Here is a 12426-nt window from a genome sequence, read left to right as displayed (position 1 = left end):
CCATGTGAGTGAGTGACTGTGTATGTGTGTGTGTATGTGTGAGCGAAAGAGGGGAAAAAAAAAAAGAGTGCAGGACAATTTTAATACTAAAAGTATTACTTCAAAACTTTTTCTCCTTCTGTCTCCCCCACTCCCAGAATGACTGGCAAATGACTCAAATCTTTGTCAGACAAATACTAATTTCATGGACAAGCAAATGCAAACTCATTTTTAAATTCTAGTCATATTTTCCTTTGTGTCTGTGTTTTATAGAAGGAAGGAGAACAAAGGGAAAGGACAGAGAAACTGTATATTTAAATATAGCACAGTAGCTAGCTTAAACACCACTTACCTCCCTCTCCTCGTACACCCTGGTCTCTAATCAAGTCCTATTAAAAAAAATAATAATAATTGCATATAAGTATTATCATTTACATTCCAGAATCAACTGAGAGCGATCCAAATGATAATCCATGACCTCATATGTTGGTCACAAAATAGAAGTTGTTTTCTATTCTGGCTTACTAACATCAGTGACTGCAAACTATTTATAACCATCATTAAACTTTTCCAAATCATTTGCTTTAGAATGGCATCTCCCAGGAGTAAACTGAAACTCATAGCCCCCCCAAATCAATACTGATATAAAAATATTGATTGAAACATGCAGTTGGCCAAAATGTACAAAGCAGTATCAAATCAAATGTTCTGGTTACAGTGTTTGTGATACAAATCATTTGAGCCGCCTTATCAGAAGCTGGGACACCAGTTTTCTGTACTGAGGTAAGTCAGTCGAACGAGTTCTGCTTCATGCTTGTACCAACGCACTGCATTTGCATACCCAGATGTACTCTGCTCTTTTCAGAAATTACTAACTGCAAAAGATCTCCTTCACCTTCAATCCACTGTTAACTGAGAGTATCTTCTACCATATATCCAGACTATAAGTAACCAATACCAATTATTTTCTTAACACAAGAAAATTCCAGTGGTTTCCTTCCCTGAGGTGAATTTTCACCATCAAGCTTTTTTATATATTTAACGGTTGCATAATTAGTTGCACTGCTGCTGAAAAGCACCCGTCCTGCCTCTCAGCTGCACCACTGCCACATGCAAATGTCTGGTAAGCTGCTTTCTTAATAGACAGCTAACATTTCTCCTTTCACTCAACTCTCATGTAGAACAGATTTTGTGTCTCAGTGTCCAAACAGACTTCAAGACTGTTCACCTGACAAATGACACATTTTTAAACAGTGGATTCAAAGGAAAAATACAGGCTGTACAGATTGAGAAAATTAGAAAGAGGCCCTTTGAACGATTCTAGCTGCTCTTATGTTCATTATCACCTATTATTGTTAAGTACTACAATTCAGCATGTGAAAAACAAGCGTAACAGCTTCTGAACACTCACACTAATATACACTGGGTTCATAGAATGCTAACCAACACTCACTCAAACTGAGCTCGGATAACTGCAATAATGTTCTTCAATGCCTGAAATATCACTTGTAATGTGAACTATAAAAGAAACGACACCAAAAAACATAACTACCCTGCACGCCAAGAAATTTACTTAATGCATACAATGGTCCGCAAGGATGCTTGCTGGTCTTTACATTCTTACTGCTGTATAGGTAGCAGCATCAGATTTAAGACTAATCATAACATAGAGAACAGAAGTAGCTTGTGGTAAAATGCTTTGTTGAAAACTAAAGGACTGAACTGTAAAAGGCAGCTCCTGTTTGTTGAGAAAGTTATTTGTACTCCTACAATAGCAAATTCCTCTCAATAGCAAGAACTTCTGTCTTGGAATCTATGAAGGTTCTGACAGACCAAGGATTAGCTTAAAAATAGAGTACTTGTGTGTGCACATGATATATTTATATTTAGCACCTTGATATTCATAAGGAAAACACCAAATCTGCTGTTCACAATCCAAATGTTATTAATACTTACATCAATATTGACTGGCTCGATTGTATTGATGTGAACATTGGGAGCTGAAGAGGATCGGTCACGTTGCCCAAACTGATTCCGATGGTCTTCATCTGCTGGTCGGAAGGGCTGTGGGATTGGAATGGATTTTGAAGGAGAAGGACTAGGGAGAATTGGTGGTCTGAGAAACAAAGTCAAGGAAAAAGAGGATTTAGGTCTACAAATGGCTTCAAATGCTGCATAGTGGGTGTGGTAAATCCTTTTCAACTATAATAACACATACATAAAAAACAGCTGGTCTAAAGGCCTGCATAAAAACAATTTATAATGAATGGTCTCTGCTCCCCTAGGATGAATTGCAACAACTCTCTGCTGCACAAACTATCTAATTACATAGCTGCAAAGTGTTCCAAGTTTAAAAAACAAAACAAATCCTAACACCCCATATCTAACTAGTAACATTAAATCCTGACCTGAAACAATTAATATAGCTCAACATGCACTGCAGATACTGAAACTCTCTAGCTTCTTCACTTCAAAGTTAATGCAAAACAATCTTTATGATGGCATCTCCTTCAGAAAGAAAAACATTTAACATCTCATGCCAATATTGAAATCAAATTATGTCATAAAAACCATATGGATGGGATTACTGTGCAATGAAGAAAGCTGATTAAAAAGCTGATTAATAAATAAATGATATTATGGCCAATGTATTAAGAATCATTGATATTAAAAATAAATATATCACCTGTTCACCTCAGGTTTTAGGAAATAAGTTTGAATATTGAAACATCCCCAACATTATTTACAGTACTACAGTTAGGCAACAGAAGAGATTTCACTTCAAAGATCAGTGTTCAGACTATACAGACAAGTTCTCTGAAGTAACGCAACCGCTATCAGTCATGAATGTAGATTCGAGTCTATTTAGTATAATTAACCAATACATTAATAAACAAAACATCCACACACTCTCTTTGTTGTTGTTGTTGTTGTTCATAAGAAGGCAAAATATCACTTATTTGGTTACCTTGCTACTTAGGTAAAGTAGAATAAGTAGGCATTTATCTCTTACTCAAATCAAGGTTGACCACTTTTAAGTTCCATCATTCAATTTAATGGATACAAGTTGAACAAGAAATCTGTCACCTTCTTCAGAAAAAAACCATACTTAAAATATATTTCACAGTTGATAACGAGGTTTTAGAATTTATACAAAATGCAACTCCTAACAGAGAAACAGAGTAGTTCCTCAGCTATTAAAAACTACTCATGGGTTACCATGCCCACAAAGGCAATGCCCATAGGGAGAAGCTTCAGAAATAAACCATAGAGCAGCCTGCTGCAACAAGAGGCCATGGTGCTGTCTTCTGTATGTAAATGGTCCCTGACTTCTCCAAAGATTTTCAGGGGCAACCAACGTTTTAAACAACATCCCTAATGTTTATTCCAAACAGATATGCTTTATAGGCGTCTATTATCTATCTGCCATCTTACATAGTTTGGCATCAATCTCAGAACTTGGTACCTGCCATATTTCCTTCCCAGCCTACAGTCTCATTATCAAGAACAGTCTCACTCTCAAGATCACTACTAATCAAAGACACCACTTGCCAATGAATTCAGGTAACAGTGTAGTAAACCTTACAATAAAATACATAATTATGTTTGTGGAATGAAATAGAGGGAGGAACTGGTAAGGTATACAGTCTTGCTCTAAAAAAGCCTATATAAAAATTAGAAAGTTATTACCTAACAATACATAACAATATAATTGTTGTAAAGATGATGGAAAGCAACTGAAACTGCCAAGAGACAGATTTCTGAGGAAGTGTTTTCAACAGCCCAGCATTTCTGAATGATGCTCAGAAGTCAGCAGAGTAAAACTTTTCTGTTGTAGATGAGGAAGTTTTTGGGATTCCCAATCATTTTTTTAAGGAAATGATGCAACCAGAACTCACATCAGGAGATAGGACACTGCAGATGCATGCATGCACAGGATGTGGCTGATAACCCAAGGTACCACATTTTCATGTCAAGGCAAGTAACATATAAAGATTCCAGAAAAGTATAAAAATCATCTCAGCCAGCCCAGAACTGCCATTGTCAGGACAGCTATCTCCTGCCAAACCTCCTAAGGAGTTTGAAATAGTGAAACCAAGGAAAACGTGCAACAACAAACACCAGATCATTGTATTAAGGTTGACTATGAGAGAGAGTTTAAACTCTGCTGCGCAACTAGCACAGCAATAATTAGAATTGCTGTGATTGTGACTTAGCCAAGGGAGGAAAAAAAAAAAACCAACAATTTCAGAAATGTGGTTTCAATTAAATCTTCCTCTGAGTCATAAATGGTTATCTGCTAAAAGAATCCACAAATATGCCTGTGTTTCTGGACACAGGTCATCAAGCGTACCACGCTGCTAACACAGATAGCACGCCACATCATATCATATTTTAAAAACAAAGAGAATATCTTATTCTACTTATGGAATTCTGGAGGCAGGCCAGATCTTTACGAAAAAAAACTATGGTCTGATAAAGAGCTCTTTTCTTTAGCTTTACTGGGAAGATAGGCACAACTGAATCAAGACATAGTCATGTACACTACCTATACAACTAGGATTATTGGGTGTTTTTGGGAACACCAAAATGCAGAATATTTTTTGCTAAATGTAGACTTTGCTTTAAAAAAGTAACTAGTGAAGAGGAAGACAGAAAAAGTTTGCTAGCAAGGGTGGCGTACTGAGACCACAAGCTTGGGAGTGATTATCAGCAGCCTCCTCCTGTGTGCAGCAAAGACAGTATCTGCCTCTATATTACAGGAGAGGTATCATCGCAAGGCATACAGGGATCCTGATTATGTAGATGTCATAAGCCCATACTTACATAGGCTAACTTAATTGTTGCACGAGAACGGAAGGGACAAAGCAAAAAAGAATGGCTATTTTAATTTCTAAGGGGGTGCTCTAGACAAGTTATGACGCTAGACCTGCAGGCTGTGCTGAAGGATTAAGTGCCAGCAAACAAACCAAGGAAAGAAAACAACAAGAAAAGCAACTAGAGCACAGCTCTGCAAAGCACTGTTCACTGGAAGCAGGCCACTGGCTTAGAGAAGCAGAGAAGTTTAAATACGAGGATCTGAGTTTCTGTTGCTCCTGAAGGCTCTGAAGCAGTTGGCAGCCAACTCCCTTGCTAAAAGAGACCTACAAATAAGAAGGTCAATATTTGGACTTATTAAAAAGGTTGTACCATACTTTCTTCCAGCCACTTAAGTGTGGGCATTCCTGTAACAAATGACTCTCAGCTTCCCAGGCAACAAGCTAATAGAGCTGTCAAATAGAGATTTTTTAAAAAATAAATTATAACCTTTCTTGGCAGTATGACAGAATGTACCTTTTCCTTAGAACGTGGATTTGGGATAAGCACATTGTTCCCTTCCTTTTTATCAAGAGGGAACAAAGAGGTTTTGTCAGTAGATGAAAGTAAGCCTAAATTACCTGACTGGGGCTGCTAATTACAGATAGGTGCAGCTTTTTACCCTTTATCAATGATAGCAAATGTCAATATGGCCACAGATTCACTGTCCTACAAAACTGGGTCCCCTGGTAAAAACAAGTGTAACTGAAAAGTTACGTATAACAAACTCACATAGTATTAAACACAGCATCTCTATTATATCTTAGAACTTACAAACTAGTGCTCTTCAAGAATATGAAAGATTTAATACAAATAACCCTCGATTTTCTTTCACTCGCTTTCCATGTACTCAAGAGCTGGTCTAATCAGGAAAGATTTTTTCTCAAAAAGAGATTCTGGTTTGAAGTTTTGTTTTGCTGTAGTTAGACAAAGATCCTAATTGAAAATTCATATTAACACAGTTTCAGTCGTAGTGTATATGCCACTTCCCTTGTGGAACGACAGCACTGCTACTAGAAAAGGACAGTTCACCCAGGAGACTGCATCCTTACCAGAAACTATTATGAGTCAAAGTGCATGTGGGACTACCACTGTTTTTACATCACAGTACAGGCTTTGTCTTTTGTTACGACTGTTAATGAGGAACACTGTGCACTTCCATTTTTAAACAGTTCCTACGGAAGTAACAATCTGGAATAAAACAATATTTCAGCTACACTAGCAACAGTCATGGGACAGATCTTCAACGGGCAAAGCTTCAGATGGACTAGTGCACTTCTTAATATCATAACTTGTCCTCAAGCATGTCACTTTGTAGGTGTAAAATATAATTATCACAATGGTATGCATTCATACTTGTCTTTGAGTCCAGACCAGAGCTTCACCATGTTTTTGTAAAACTTCTGACAGCTGCATCTACAAGAGGCTATTGAGAGAGAGGACCCACAGAGCTGTCACTAGTCCTCCAAGCCAGGTCTCAGGTCACTTCCATGCTCTTGTGAATGAAGTTTTGAGGATCAACAGGTTTCCCCCACTTGCTGCACAGAACAAAGATGAACTGTTTAAGGATCCTAATACCAAGCCTTCCCTGCTCATCAAGGCAGCATACAACATTTGACATCATAGGAAGTTTGCTGACAGTTATATGGAGTGGCTTAGAAAAGGTCTGGTGGCAAAAACCATTTTTTTTTTACACAGTAAAGCAGATCAAAATGGCGTGGTAATACTAAAGTGCAATCTTGTAAGAACGTGTCTTTGTTTTGTTGGCTTTTCAGAAGCTTTTCTAGACATTTAAATATCTTCAGCTGAGGCAGAATGATCAGTGAACATTTGGAAGACAGAAAGGAAAGCAGAGGTGTTTAATCATAGGTTAGAGTCTGCTTTAAGGCAGGAGCTGGCAAGCCTCCAAGAACAGTGCACCAGACAGTCCTCTCTTCCTTCTTCAAATGTAGAACATTAATGATGAAGTGTTGTTTGTCATGAGCAAAGACTAAGCCAACTGCTCACCAGCAGCATCCTACCTCAAGCAAAGCAGAAACTTCCAGCTTTTATCAAGTCCAGCTTGCCTTCGTGCTACTCAGGTCTGATCATACAGCTCACCACCCCCTTATTCGACAAGTTACTTACCCTGCTATAATATCTGCCTCATGGGTTTGCTGAGTTTTGTCCAACTTCACAACATCTGAGAGAATAGATGGAAGTAGAAAAAGACAACTTTGGAATATTTTTTGGAATATTTTGAACAGCTAATCTCTCTCTTTTTCATTTATATCTAAGATCCAACGATCTGGATTCAGAGAAATTCAGTGCTCATGTTTTACGAGCATAGATGCAGAAGAAACTTTATGAAAGTGGAATGAATAAAATGAATACAATTTACTATATAGTTTATGTACTTCAATTTTATTACAAATGGCTATCACCAGGGACACCTACACTTTAATAGTTCTTTCCAGTTAAGTCCAGATTATGACTAAAACGTCTGCTTGGGCACAACACAACAGTGCAAACTGAAAGAACAAAAATGGAACAGAAGACCTGATGTGGAGGCTGGACACGTTTTTGTAAAGGGTTCAGAAATGTGCAAGCAAGACTGTATGTGCTCCCTTATCTTGGGGTGGAACATCTACCTATTCCTTACATTTGGAGGAACAGAAGGCTACAGGACTGGATTGATTTAGGATGTTACATGTGAGTGAAGTGCAACAAAGTTCTCCAGAACATTTATCAGCTTTTGCACCATGTCCAACGTCTTTTTCCTGTATGTCCCTTTCTCTTCACAACTTCTCCATTTGATCCCTTGTCCACTTCTCAGCAGGTCAAACATGCTCTGCTCTTGAGTTTGCCTTGCAACACGAACTCTTCCTTTCTTTGGACACCTTCCTGCTGCTGAAATCCCTTCACAAGGCTAAAGATGAAGGATGTCTGCCTCCTCTTTCCTCAGGTTTACCAAAGAATTAGTAACATCCCTTCTTCTGTGGGCTGCGCCATGCAAAATGCTACAAGAACAGAGAAATTGAAGCAGCAGTTATTAAACTCATAACAGTGTTAATAAAGCACTAATTTTCATATTTTCAGTCCCACTGCACAACTCTAAATAATTTCATTATTTTACTCTCTCCCCAGTAAAGACAACCTCAAATGTCAGACGCTGATTTCAGTTAGGCTGCTGCCCCATGTTGTACTCTTTAACAAAAATCATGTCTATGATTTTGTAGAGAAGGCCAGTATTTGTTATTTACTCTTAAAAAATAATAACTGAAATTAGTATTTCCATAATTACATCCTCAAAAAAAAAAAAAGCAGAGAAGTATTATTAAAGAAGGGGGAGAAAAAAAAGATAACTGGAGAAATACACAGAGTCTATATGCTCATACAGTAGTGTCTGAGTTGCTTCTGGAAAGAAAACAGTACCAACGCAAATGACTGGGGAAAAACGCATGTCTTTGTGACATGCACACTACTTTTTAAACAACTCATAATCATCAACCATTTTCAAAAGAACCTGAAGGCATGCCGCAGGCCTTTTTATGTTTTAACAAATTGTACAGCAGAGGAAAAAAAAAACCAAAAATGTGTGGAGCTAGAAACCATTAACAGCTCTTGCAACCACAACTATTTACAGATACAGGAGTCTTAAAGAACACAACAAAATACCTTAAAGCAAACACAACAAAAACCCTTTATAATCTAAATCAGCAAGTATATTTAACTTCACAAATAGAAGTTAGAATAGAAGTTTCACAAATAGAAAACTAAAATCATTTCAAAACCTGAAGGTATTAACCATCATTTGTTTCAGTTTTTCCGTTGAGTTTGCATTTCACAAAACTAAAACTGCATGTATAAATTCAAGTAATTCATCCTGTTGTGTCCCCAGGAACCAGTAAGAAATTATAAGGGCAGAGGAAACTGTAAAGCAGGAAAATTTAACATATATAACAGTACTAAGACTGGTACTGCACAGCTCCTTTGGTCTTCACATGTGTTTAACACATTTGGTGCAACCAAGCTTCATCACAGATTAATAATTCTGGCTTGGTTTTAATTTCAGATGTATCATGACAGTGCCAAAGCACGCTTAGCTTACAAGACTGTCTCAGCAGGCTTGCCCACAATCTGCTGTACTACCCTACAGTATATAAGGACAGCATTCACTATAGAGAAGAGGCAATTCCAACATTTTTCTGAAACTTCACAACTTAATACAGAAAAGAATATTGTCTTTCTGTCTACTTACCAAATGAAGTTCCTTCTGCAGCGCTGTCAATCTATTTCCTGGGAGGTATCATCTTTGAGCTTTCATAAAATAGTCTCAGCTGTTTGGGTAATTTTTCTTCCAATCAGAGTCCTCAAGTGCTTGCACAGCTTCCAACTGTGTTTCTGCTTTAGTCAGGCACAATGCTCAGTATTCCAAGACAGCTTCTCTGCCAAATTCAGTTCATCTCCACAGAGTACCACATGTCCTAGGAGCATTTTCCTGAAGGCTTTTTGTCTTTGGTGCTTCAATAAATTCTCATCATGAATTGATCTCTCCTGAAGATCTGTTCCATTCTCTAATGCTGGCTGTCAATGATCTCTTAACTACTAGGATCACAATCTAAACACGATCGATTACGTTTTCACAGAGAAAAGTGCCAGAATCTTTGTTGGAAATACAGGGGATGGAGACTGTAATAAATTTGAGAAGTCTAATTATACAAAATCTGGATTTGCAAACAGATACTCTTGGTGCATCCCAACATCTAAATAGGAGGACATCTGGTCTGGACAATGTTAAAGCAATGTGTGTGTAAAAAAGCACCTTGACTTGGCATCTATGCATATCAATCTTGTAGTGCTGCGGCTTATTCTGAAACAGAGGTTTGTCACTCCAAGGCAAATAAATTATAACTTCATTGCACAAACTAAACAAATTTGTAAAGACAGCGTTTTAGTTTGCACTGATTTGAAGAATGAAATCTTTCCCGTTTAGACCAGGTCTCTGCTACCATAGAGAAGAATTCTCTTTATCAGGTAGGGCCCCAGTTCTACAAACACTTAAGCACACGCTTAATTTCAGTTTGAATATTAATATATGTCATTCAAGTGAACGAAAACTTTCACTTCTTTGAAGTTAAGCACAAGTTGATGTATTTGTATGACAAGCAAGCTTACAAAAAAAAAAATAAAAATGCAGATATGGTTGCAGAGCAGTATTTTGAAAGATTCTAAGCATACAATACTGAAATGGTGTGGTATTAAAGAACAGGAATAAGGTCATACCCAACAGAATCTGATGGGGGCACTGAGGGGTACGATCCTGATGCTGGGGTGGTCTCTCCTAAGGTGGTCTCCTCCTGCGATATGGGGTGATGTTCAAAGAACTTGGAGACAAACAGCAAACTGTGAGGCAAAAACAAAACAAAAACAACCGAACTTGTGCAAAACCCAGAAGATTCCACAACACTCAAGAGACAGGGAAAAAATTTAAAATCCAGCACCTAATTCCTAATTGTTAAAAATGAAGCCTATGCTTACACCTTAGCCTGACAGTTATTAAAAAATAGAATTATTTACTTGAGAAAGGATCAAAAGATCACACCTTAAAGGTATATTTTCAGAAAGTAATTTTTTAATCTCTTAGTTGAAATTCTAAACCTCTGGTTCCTTGAGAATACACAACTTATACACTGAGTAGAGGACCTAGTTTGACTGTTTGATCGATGCGTTGCCAAAATCAAATGCCAAAAAAACAAGCCACCAAATGTTAAGTACGAGTAAACTATGTTATCCATAAGCCTTGATCACACCTTCTAGAGGTGCCCCAGGAAAGAGCTGTAAATATCAACATAAGCAAAGAATTAAATACACATTTGAAGGAAAAACTAGCATTTTATGTGTTTCTTTTAATTTAAAGACTTATTAGCCTCTGCTCACACTTTGTCAAAGGCTTATACAAATCAATAATTCAATTCAAGAACACATGAACACTTGGGGCATGTTCTTTTATGCTTATACTTAGGCAAACTTGCATAGATTTATATTTGATTGCAATGAGATCAAGTTAAATTCACATCTCTCACCAATTTTTTTCAGGTTGAAGAAAATAAATCCTCATCTAAACATTTAAACAAGGCCCTAGCCACCACATAATAAAGAACCAGTTTTGATTAAGAATTACATCTGTGAACAATGAGAAGTCTGTCTCAAATGGTCAAGTGCTCAGCCACTCTATTCATTCTTCAAAGAAAGCATTTCATAGACCAGCAATAAATAAATAAATAAATATATGAACTGGTTGTCTGAACCAGCACAGACAGAATATGAATTAAGCAGTCTCCAAAAGACAGTCGAGCTCCTATATTTTTCCAGGCACCTCCTCTGACTTCCTGAATTACAGATTTAACATAAGGAATAACTGAGAGCTATTAGCTTAATAGTCGGCTCAGCTTGAAAACAAAATACGATTACTTACTCGAGTTGGTCGTAGTTAACACACATCAGTGGCACTTCTGTGCTACAGCGCTGGTGAAATTTGTAGCCACATGTCTGGCATCGGAATCCCTGGAAAAGCAGCTTTCGACAGAAGTCGCAGAACGCTAACGTGAAGAATGTTTTTCGTACCTATGTTGTAAAAATAATAATTAGATAAAAGCCTATACTAAGCCTACAGAATGATATTTCTTCTACCTCCCCCAAATACAGACCTCTTTTTTTGATAGTGAAACTAACATTTTATATATTAAAACAAAAAAGCTGTCTTTGAAATTATCTTCATTGCATTTAAACTGTTCTTGAAATTAATACATTAGTAGTCCCAACAAAAACAGCAACAAATCTGAAGAAAAACGGTGTATTATCACGCTAGAGACAAACATTCAGAATTTAATCAGAAACAACCTGTAAAAACGAAAACTGCTGAAAGATTACCCTCGAGTCGTATTACTACGCCAAATAACCAAGATTTTAGAAGGATATTCAGAGATGTTACATGTTCTAAACCTTAGCTAGCCAATGCCAAATTAGCTTAAGTAAAACAGCTTAAGGCGCTCGCACAAATAGAGTTTTGATTATTCATTTATTTATTTAAATAAAAGGTCGGTCTTCTCAGTGTGAGAAACACTGTTTTCAATATTTTGTATGGAGCTGGAATGGTGTAGATGGATTCTGTTTAGCACCTTCCATTTACTTGGTGCCTTATCAGGTCAAAACATATTTGTGCACTAGCATCACTGGTGATGTCAGCACTGCTCTGGGAATAGTTAGTTCATTAGTTAATTGCTGCTGCAGAGTCAGCACGGAGGCCCAGAATACATTTTATAGATACAGCAATACGAAAATAGTAGATAATTATTACAGCTCTGCAATGCAGTGCTGATTTAAAATCACTACATTTGTACATTTTAGAGGGTATATTCCATCCAAATTTGAAAGTTTTAAGGGATATCAAGTACCCTTCATCAGCATTTATTTCAATTACAATTATAACTGCTTAACCCAAGCTACTGTGATTAAAAACTTCTGCAATCCCACCACTTCCCAAAGATACAAAACAGTACCCAAGGTAATTCATTTGAATTTGGAAGTACAAAGTTGGCTTAATTCAAC

The 12426-nt window shown here is 37.2% G+C and overlaps 1 protein-coding gene and 1 long non-coding RNA gene across 3 annotated transcripts in view; both read right to left on the bottom strand.

Annotated features, from left to right (window-relative positions):
* Positions 1-12426, bottom strand: part of BRAF (B-Raf proto-oncogene, serine/threonine kinase) — a 78050-nt gene that overhangs the window by 28153 nt on the left and 37471 nt on the right. For both annotated transcript variants that reach the window (XM_032445664.1, XM_015866793.2), the window contains exons 6-9: positions 11294-11442; positions 10102-10221; positions 1936-2095; positions 332-368 (exon numbers count right to left, since the gene is read on the bottom strand). In XM_032445664.1, coding sequence (XP_032301555.1) covers positions 332-368; positions 1936-2095; positions 10102-10221; positions 11294-11442 — 466 coding nt within the window. The remainder of the gene's footprint in view (positions 1-331; positions 369-1935; positions 2096-10101; positions 10222-11293; positions 11443-12426) is intronic.
* LOC107315931 lies at positions 3340-9357 on the bottom strand. Its single transcript, XR_001556121.1, has 2 exons — positions 9077-9357; positions 3340-7835 (listed from the first exon to the last, which is right to left on the bottom strand). It is a non-coding gene; the product is annotated as an uncharacterized LOC107315931 (long non-coding RNA).

This window comes from Coturnix japonica, chromosome 1 (assembly GCF_001577835.2).
Source record: "Coturnix japonica isolate 7356 chromosome 1, Coturnix japonica 2.1, whole genome shotgun sequence".
Lineage (NCBI taxonomy): Eukaryota > Metazoa > Chordata > Aves > Galliformes > Phasianidae > Coturnix > Coturnix japonica.
The sequence above is the reverse complement of the archived record's forward strand: the minus strand, read 5'-3'. Positions and strand labels throughout refer to the sequence as shown.